We start from the raw sequence: 9,349 nt of genomic DNA, 5'->3' as shown, positions 1-9,349 counted from the left end.
GCACTGAGCACCGGCGCGACACAGCAACAAAGTAATTCAGGACAACTGGATGTAAATGTAGATATCAGTCCCGATACAGGTTCACTCGATAATCAATATTTATTACTTCATTTGTCTATCAAAAAATACAGAAACACAGTCTCAGCGTTTATGCATAGACAAGAAATATACCAACAAAATGTTTCTAAAATATTTACATTAAAATAAACTAAAATACAGCGAAAAAACTCCTGAAATTAAAATGTATTTATCATAAAAAATAAACATGAATATACATTACGATGTCACCTTTTTAAACAAAGAAATACTGTCTGCAATACACTTCGATAATTAAGATGACAACATATTTAAACTAAAATTACTGTTTGCAGTTTTCTAAAAAAAAAAAAAAATACAATTGGCGTCCTGTAGTTTTAAATGAATCTCCACAGAGAGCCTTGCCTTGAAGGTCTAAGTTTTGCACATGTGTAGAAAGGCTCAAAAAGGCAAATGCTAAATGAGGGTCACAAATTGGGCTAGTCCACTTTTATAACTGTCTTCACAGGGCACACTCTGAAGGGGGCAGAAGAGCCAAGAGAGAAATATGGAAACATTCTCTCAGTAAATCTGTGTTTAAAAGTGTAGAGAGGTTTTCTCATATCACTGGAGTCAAAGAATGCCACCTCCCCCCCGTCACAGTCCAGCTGAACTCTGATCTTCTGGGGTTTCTTCTCCACAGTGAGTCGTGTCCGTGGTGAGGTCCATGCCCAGTACTGATCCCCATCCAACAGGGCTATAACCCAGTATCCTGTTCCTGGGCTCAGAGTGAATTTCCCTTTCCTCTGGCTGGACTCTTTAGTCACACCCAGAAACCAATAACTATTGCTCCCCAGTTCCACGTCCCAGCAGTGTCTCCCTGAAGTGAATCCCTGAGAGCCCAGCACACAAGCAGAGTGATCAAACCGCTCTAGGTTGTGAGAAATCTGCTGTCTCTCCTTGTTGAGACTCACACTTGTTAGATCCTCAGACAGTATCAGAGCAGGGTGTGCTGTGTTGGGATCCAGACTCACTGGAGCTGACAGGAAATGAAAGACAGGTTTAGAAATGAGAACATCTACTGCAAGCATTTTAATAAATCACATCTTAAGAATTGCATATTTCTTCATAATACACCATCTCAAATATTATTATTCAATATCAAACGTAACTTTTAAAAACAGAAAACCCCTTAAAATTATCAAAGGAACAGCATCTGAACCTGTTTAAATCAGATCCAGTCACAGCATTTGTAAACCCAGCCCTGATTGGCTGAGAGGGTGTACAGTATAAAAATGCAGAACTGATGCCTGGCTGGATGATTTGAGTAGAACTCTGGCTCCGGAACTCTGGTCAGTGAGAAATTTAGCTGCTCACAGAGTTCTATTACAGAGCTCTAGAATAGAACACTGTGACACTGCTCAGCACTAAACATTCTTAGAGCTCTGGGAGCATTCCAAGACAATGGGCTGAACTCAGAGAAGTCTGTGTTCTACTGCAGTGGTTTCTTTACAAGGAGTTTCAATGCAGACCAACATGAGATCAGAAAGCCTTTTGCTCTCTTGGAATGCTCTTCCAGCTCACCTCAATACTATGAGCAGCTCACAGTGTTTAATATTGAACTGAGAGATGATCACTCTGATGGATACAAGTGTATTTGCTGCAGGTGTGTGCATTTCATTGTGTATTATTATTGATTGTAGAGAGCTGTATCTTGCTGCTTACACACATTGTGGATTGTGGTTATATGCACCCCCCCCCCCTCCTTTGTGATGCTCCCCACAGGACTCACTGTATTGAACAATCCCCAGCATCTTCTCCCACACTTTGTACTTCAGAGAGCCCAGGTGCTCGGCTACATCTATCAGCACTCCTGAAACACACTGTGGATCCTGCAGTGTGCACTCGGCTCTGCAATCATATTCAGGAGTTAGTGCTGCTCTGTGTTTGCATTCAATACAATACAAGAGAGGAAGACAGGCCACATCTTACATACCTTCTCTGTGTGTCTTTGTACTTCTGAAACAAACAAGGACATGAATTGAGACATTATTAAAACACAAATACCACTTTGATAGAAAACAACAGCACTGTTCAAATGTGTACTAACATAAATGCTTGTAAAGTCCCATTCATAGTGTAGTAGTGAGTGTGCATTCACAATAAGAACATGTCACACACAGTTAAACAATGACTACCTGCAGGAAGAAGATGTCTTCAGCTTCCATCTCCTCTTCTATCACTCTGATTGTGTCTGAAAGGGATGAGATTTCTCTTGTAAGTTTTTCAATCTTCTCTTTCATGATTCTTCCCTTTTGTTCCTCTTCCCTCCTCAGTGCAGCTATCCTGGCCTTTTCTTCATCTCGTAGAAACTGGTGAAGTTTCTCAAACTCCTCCTTTACCTGCCTCTCTGTTTGCTGGGCTTGTTTCTATACAAGAAAAGGGATCACTTTAGAGTTAGTTTGGGTGTCCAGTGAAAATGTATGTTGTGTATTGTTTCAATCACTAATCTAGTTCTCTTACCTTCATGTGCTTTGCTGTTTCATCACATTCGTTTTTAACTTCATTAAAGGTTTTCAGCTTGTCCTGCAAGGGCTTCAGCGCAGTCTTGAGTTCTCCCTGAAATGCAGTGAAACCCAGAGCTTGCACATCACTGTTACCACATGCCTGGCTAGTAGCAATATGAATGCAGTGTGTGAGAAATCCCCTCAGCCACTGGGGGCTCTCATAGCAATAAACCCCCTGCTCTGGAGATTCTGATAGGGGCTGTGTGAGGGTTTGTAAGGGTTTTCAGGTGTGTATTCATTATTGCACACAGACACGCTCCCCTCCCCATCCCTGTACAGCACCACCCCCACTCTGCACCCAGGATCTCTCTCTCTCTCTCTCTCTCTCTCTCTCTCTCTCTCTCTCTCTCTCTCTCTCTCTCTCTCTCTCTCTCTCTCTCTCTCTCTCTCTCTCTCTCTCTCTCTCTCTCTCTCTCTCAATGATATTGTAATAGGATTAGTTTTTCGCTCAGACTTGTTGGATCTTGTTGTTTAAACTGCCTCAATATAATAACTCTGTATAATATGCTGTGAAAAGAGAATACTGTGTTTACATTTTCACATGAATATTGTTTCAATACCTTATAATCCCGTGCAGCCTCCTGAACAGGACGGAACTTGTGCTTCTCATGTTTCTCTGAAGTTTGACACACAAGACAGACAGCCTCTTTATCATCCACACAGAACAGCTTCAGTTTTTCATCATGCAGACTGCATATTCCAGTAGGTGCTGGAGGATTCTGACTGCGTTCCTTTAAGAAGGACTCCACAATATTCCTGAGCTTGAAATCCACAGGAAGCTCCTCCATTGAAGCCCTCCTCCTGCACACGGGACATTCCCGAACTCTCTTCTCTTTCCAGCACTGATAAAGACATGCTTTACAGAAGCTGTGGTTACAATGAAGAGTTACTGGATTCTTGAAAATCTCACGGCACACAGCACAGGAAAGATCTGCCTCCAGAGCAGAAGTGTTTGCTGACATTTCTGCACTAAGCTGCTCCTGTCTTGCTCTCTGTAAGGACTCCCTTCAGTCAACAACCTCGAACCTTGTCCCTGCAGATTAGAATCACGAGTCAGCAGTCATGAGGCTCCATTAGCAGCACTACCTTACCACTGACTTTAACCTGCAGAGAAGTTTATTTTGTAGAATTGGTAAGTCTGCACTCTTTGCATTAACATGTCTAATACAATGTGGTGAAATGCAGCAGTCATGTATGGAACACCTCCACACAAGAGCTGTAGTTTATAATGAAAGTAAAAACTCCTCGAAAAACATAAATTTTACTTATCTAGCCTATACCAGACTGATCTGGTATAGACTGATAAGGTATAGATTAATGTCCATGAAACTGCTCTAGAGCCCTCTTTAATAGCGTTTATATTTATATGAAATCCATTTGAAAGGCAACACACAATGTAAACAATAAAGCAGGACCAGTCTGTAATTACATGAGCCTCACAATGGAGCTGAACACAATGCGGTCTGTTCTGAGCTTATTAACCAAACCTGGAGCTTCTATTCACTGAAACTTGTTATGCATTCCATTTGTGTGTGTTTAACAAATAAACTAACTCCACTTTACTCTATACTAATTATCAGCTCTCCACATTAAAAGGAACAGCCCGTCCGTATTGCTTTACACGTTATAATTCATTATTATAGAGTTTTAAATTAACATGACAAAGTGAAGGTCGGTTAAACCCAACAGATTTCTAACCTGTACTTTGAAAGCAGGGTCTGGAACTCGGAGGATGCCCGTGCAGTCCGGGTGTGCAGAGCCGAGAAAAATGTGAAACGAAACTGTCAGCTTTACACTGGTACACAAGCGAGGGGGCGGCAGAGGAACAAGACCCTGGAATGTGGGCGTGGAAATCTACTCAGGCTACACGAAATTAGGAGCTTCGTTTTCTAAGAAATCACTTGGGAAAAATGGAAATGCAGTACAGGTACATTATGAACCTCCCAGCTGCCACACCCGTCGTTTCCACGTGGGGCGCTATCATGTGAATTTGCCGAGTTTGAATAGAAGCCTATTTTATTTCTTCATGATACGTCATCGTTTAATGTTCCTGACGCAGCTTTTGCTTTTACTGCGTCTGCGTGCGCACTCCAGCGAAACAGCAGCTCGAGTTGGACTGAAATTGACAAACGTCATCAGGAACTGAAATTGACGTCACAACTGGTTGAGGGCGATTTCATTTAATTTTTTTTAAAGAATGTTATCACAGAATAATAACACGTGTTGATTCAGATCAACATTTCTAAAATGAACCGAGTGAAAATTAGTATAACAGCCGATCTTGTTTTTTCCCTTACAAACAAACAAACACACAAGCACACAAACACACAAGCACACACACACAAGCACACACACACACACACAAACAGACAAACACGGAAACACACAAACACGGTCCAAACAGATTCGATGTAAAATAGCATTTGCTCCAAACAGACACTGCGTTCCGAGCAAGATCTCTCGATGTGCTGAAAATAACTGTGAAAGCGCAGAATACAAAGCGAAACGTGTTTAATAGCATCTCCGTGTTTACAAAGACACAGCATTTTGCTATTTTACTATAGGCTATAATATAAAGCCTTCCGTTCTTAATTTTATTGCATACAAATTGCCGTGTTGTTTTTTATTTGTGACTCGCTATTTTGTCTGATTTTTAATTTCTCTCTTTTTTTAAATGTTATGCACACATCTTAACACGATGGCTCTGCGCTTTATTGAGTGTTGTAGAGGTGGAATCTGCAATATATTCTGGTAGGCTCCCGTTTTGTTTTTTTGTTGTTTTTTATTTTTTTTGTACTTCTAGGATATTTTTTTATTTTTATTATAATTTGCTAAAAGCGTTCATTTTTGGAAATTACTGCAGGCTGCAGTAACTTTGGGTTTCTATAAAATAAAAGCATTTCGAGTCTCACTTGAGCAACGCATAAACCTTCAACAGATGTGATTGTGTTTGTTTTTATCCTTTGTACACATTAAGGGTTTTTTGCGTTTTAAGCCCGTGTTATTTAAATGGAGTGATTAAAACATCGAATTTCAAGGCAGAAACCCCCGCGATATTTTTTTTTTCAGTTAAAAACCAATTAGTTTACATGAAGACACTCTGACGGTGTTAACATGTTTCCAGCAGCCCTGCTCAGATCCTCTTTAAACATGTCAATCAGGTTTAATTTGAGTTTTAAATATTTTGTTTTTAGATATTAGAATATTGCAAAATGTGGAGAAGATTGTATCTGGCTCGGCATGCAGCAATAACACTTCTTCAAATGGATGTGTGCTATTAGTGTGGAGGCCATATTGTGATCATTTTGAGGACTTGAATGAACGGAGTTCCTTTGCTCTTGTATTGATCGGAGTTCCTATGCTCTTGTATTGAATGGAGTTCCTTTGCTCTTGTATTGAACGGAGATCCTTTGCTCTTGTATTGAACGGAGTTCCTTTGCTCTTGTATTGATCGGAGTTCCTTTGCTCTTGTATTGATCAGAGTTCCTTTGCTCTTGTATTGAACGCAGTTCCTTTGCTCTTGTATTGATCGGAGTTCCTTTGCTCTTGTATTGAACGGAGCTCCTTTGCTCTTGTATTGATCGGAGTTCCTTTGCTCTTGTATTGAACGGAGTTCCTTTGCTCTTGTATTGAACGGAGTTCCTTTGCTCTTGTATTGAACAGAGTTCCTTTGCTCTTGTATTGAACGGAGTTCCTTTGCTCTTGTATTGAACGGAGTTCCTTTGCTCTTGTATTGAACGGAGTTCCTTTGCTCTTGTATTGATCGGAGATCCTTTGCTCTTGTATTGAACGGAGTTCCTTTGCTCTTGTATTGATCGGAGTTCCTTTGCTCTTGTATTGAACGGAGTTCCTTTGCTCTTGTATTGAACGGAGTTCCTTTGCTCTTGTATTGATCGGAGTTCCTTTGCTCTTGTATTGAACGGAGTTCCTTTGCTCTTGTATTGAACGGAGTTCCTTTGCTCTTGTATTGAACGTAGTTCCTTTGCTCTTGTATTGAACGGAGTTCCTTTGCTCTTGTATTGAACGGAGTTCCTTTGCTCTTGTATTGATCAGAGTTTCTTTGCTCTTGTATTGATCGGAGTTCCTTTGCTCTTGTATTGAACGGAGTTCCTTTGCTCTTGTATTGATCGGAGTTCCTTTGCTCTTGTATTGATCGGAGTTCCTTTGCTCTTGTATTGAATGGAGTTCCTTTGCTCTTGTATTGAACGGAGATCCTTTGCTCTTGTATTGAACGGAGTTCCTTTGCTCTTGTATTGATCGGAGTTCCTTTGCTCTTGTATTGATCAGAGTTCCTTTGCTCTTGTATTGAACGCAGTTCCTTTGCTCTTGTATTGATCGGAGTTCCTTTGCTCTTGTATTGAACGGAGCTCCTTTGCTCTTGTATTGATCGGAGTTCCTTTGCTCTTGTATTGAACGGAGTTCCTTTGCTCTTGTATTGAACGGAGTTCCTTTGCTCTTGTATTGAACAGAGTTCCTTTGCTCTTGTATTGAACGGAGTTCCTTTGCTCTTGTATTGAACGGAGTTCCTTTGCTCTTGTATTGAACGGAGTTCCTTTGCTCTTGTATTGATCGGAGATCCTTTGCTCTTGTATTGAACGGAGTTCCTTTGCTCTTGTATTGATCGGAGTTCCTTTGCTCTTGTATTGAACGGAGTTCCTTTGCTCTTGTATTGAACGGAGTTCCTTTGCTCTTGTATTGATCGGAGTTCCTTTGCTCTTGTATTGAACGGAGTTCCTTTGCTCTTGTATTGAACGGAGTTCCTTTGCTCTTGTATTGAACGTAGTTCCTTTGCTCTTGTATTGAACGGAGTTCCTTTGCTCTTGTATTGAACGGAGTTCCTTTGCTCTTGTATTGATCGGAGTTTCTTTGCTCTTGTATTGATCGGAGTTCCTTTGCTCTTGTATTGAACGGAGTTCCTTTGCTCTTGTATTGATCGGAGTTCCTTTGCTCTTGTATTGATCGGAGTTCCTTTGCTCTTGTATTGAACGGAGTTCCTTTGCTCTTGTATTGAACGGAGTTCCTTTGCTCTTCTATTGATCAGAGTTCCTTTGCTCTTGTATTGATCGGAGTTCCTTTGCTCTTGTATTGAACGGAGTTCCTTTGCTCTTGTATTGATCGGAGTTCCTTTGCTCTTGTATTGATCGGAGTTCCTTTGCTCTTGTATTGAACGGAGTTCCTTTGCTCTTGTATTGATCGGAGTTCCTTTGCTCTTGTATTGATCGGAGTTCCTTTGCTCTTGTATTGAACGGAGTTCCTTTGCTCTTGTATTGAACGGAGTTCCTTTGCTCTTGTATTGATCGGAGTTCCTTTGCTCTTGTATTGAACGGAGTTCCTTTGCTCTTGTATTGATCGGAGTTCCTTTGCTCTTGTATTGATCGGAGTTCCTTTGCTCTTGTATTGAACGGAGTTCCTTTGCTCTTGTATTGAACGGAGTTCCTTTGCTCTTGTATTGATCGGAGTTCCTTTGCTCTTGTATTGAACGGAGATCCTTTGCTCTTGTATTGATCGGAGTTCCTTTGCTCTTGTATTGAATGGAGATCCTTTGCTCTTGTATTGAACGGAGATCCTTTGCTCTTGTATTGAACGGAGATCCTTTGCTCTTGTATTGAACAGAGTTCCTTTGCTCTTGTATTGAAGGGAGTTCCTTTGCTCTTGTATTGAACGGAGTTCCTTTGCTCTTGTATTGAACGGAGTTCCTTTGCTCTTGTATTGAACGGAGTTCCTTTGCTCTTGTATTGAACGGAGTTCCTTTGCTTTTGTATTGAACGGAGTTCCTTTGTTCTTGTATTGAACGGAGTTCCTTTGCTCTTGTATTGAACGGAGTTCCTTTGCTCTTGTATTGAACGGAGTTCCTTTGCTCTTGTATTGATCAGAGTTCCTTTGCTCTTGTATTGAACGGAGTTCCTTTGCTCTTGTATTGATCGGAGTTCCTTTGCTCTTGTATTGAACGGAGTTCCTTTGCTCTTGTATTGATCGGAGTTCCTTTGCTCTTGTATTGAACGGAGTTCCTTTGCTCTTGTATTGATCGGAGTTCCTTTGCTCTTGTATTGAACGGAGTTCCTTTGCTCTTGTATTGATCGGAGTTCCTTTGCTCTTGTGTTGAACGGAGTTCCTTTGCTCTTGTATTGAACGGAGTTCCTTTGCTCTTGTATTGATCGGAGTTCCTTTGCTCTTGTATTGAACAGAGTTCCTTTGCTCTTGTATTGATCGGAGTTCCTTTGCTCTTGTATTGAACGGAGTTCCTTTGCTCTTGTATTGATCGGAGTTCCTTTGCTCTTGTATTGAACGGAGTTCCTTTGCTCTTGTATTGATCGGAGTTCCTTTGCTCTTGTATTGAACGGAGTTCCTTTGCTTTTGTAATGAACGGAGTTCCTTTGCTCTTGTATTGAACGGAGATCCTTTGCTCTTGTATTGTGCTTGACTGGGCGTGTCAAAGGATAACTGTGTTTCATCCGGAGATGTCCTGCAGTGTGTTGATGCCATCCTTTCTATTTTGTGGACGAAATATCTTTGTTCTCCTGTTTTAAATTATTGTCTAATCCTAAAAAAAATGCAAACATTATACCAGATATTAAGTGTCTGCAGAATACAATTTATTTTAAATGTTTAAACACTTTTTTGTGGGACCAGGAGATGTGAAGATGTCTTCATTTTCCCAAATGGTCTCATGTGGTGGGTACATTCTGCATTAATATTTTTTTAAATCCAGTATTGCACCGACAGCCTTGCAGCCAAATAATATTTTTCTCAAGAACAGGCAAGGATAG

At 40.8% G+C, this 9,349-nt stretch overlaps 1 protein-coding gene across 4 annotated transcripts; it reads right to left on the bottom strand.

Annotated features, from left to right (window-relative positions):
• Nucleotides 1–211: 211 nt before the first annotated feature.
• On the bottom strand, nucleotides 212–4,787 carry LOC131696854 (E3 ubiquitin-protein ligase TRIM35-like). Of its 4 annotated transcripts, none has more exons than XM_059018297.1 (7): nucleotides 4,281–4,787; nucleotides 3,143–3,686; nucleotides 2,539–2,634; nucleotides 2,214–2,444; nucleotides 2,012–2,034; nucleotides 1,808–1,926; nucleotides 212–1,054 (listed from the first exon to the last, which is right to left on the bottom strand). In XM_059018297.1, the coding sequence occupies exons 2-7, from the start codon at nucleotides 3,542–3,544 to the stop codon at nucleotides 516–518; spliced, it is 1,410 nt and encodes a 469-aa protein (XP_058874280.1). In that variant the 5' UTR covers nucleotides 3,545–3,686; nucleotides 4,281–4,787; the 3' UTR covers nucleotides 212–515. The 4 variants fall into 4 exon arrangements, with proteins under 4 accessions (XP_058874280.1, XP_058874279.1, XP_058874281.1 ...); XM_059018296.1 differs by having other exon boundaries at nucleotides 3,143–3,615; XM_059018298.1 differs by having other exon boundaries at nucleotides 3,143–3,615; nucleotides 4,287–4,787.
• Between the last annotated feature and the right edge of the window lie 4,562 nt (nucleotides 4,788–9,349).

This window comes from Acipenser ruthenus, chromosome 58 (genome assembly GCF_902713425.1).
Source record: "Acipenser ruthenus chromosome 58, fAciRut3.2 maternal haplotype, whole genome shotgun sequence".
In the NCBI taxonomy this organism is placed as follows: domain Eukaryota; kingdom Metazoa; phylum Chordata; class Actinopteri; order Acipenseriformes; family Acipenseridae; genus Acipenser; species Acipenser ruthenus.
The sequence above is the reverse complement of the archived record's forward strand: the minus strand, read 5'-3'. Positions and strand labels throughout refer to the sequence as shown.

Bases quoted from the DNA above. Each gene is read 5' to 3' on its own strand.
- LOC131696854 (XM_059018295.1), bottom strand. From the start codon at position 3,544: ATGTCAGCAAACACTTCTGCTCTGGAGGCAGATCTTTCCTGTGCTGTG. The intron at 2,445-2,538 runs GTAAGAGAACTA...TTTCTTGTATAG, and splicing joins AAACAGCAAAGCACATGAAG to AAACAAGCCCAGCAAACAGA. The intron at 1,927-2,011 runs GTATGTAAGATG...ATATGATTGCAG, and splicing joins TACAAAGACACACAGAGAAG to AGCCGAGTGCACACTGCAGG.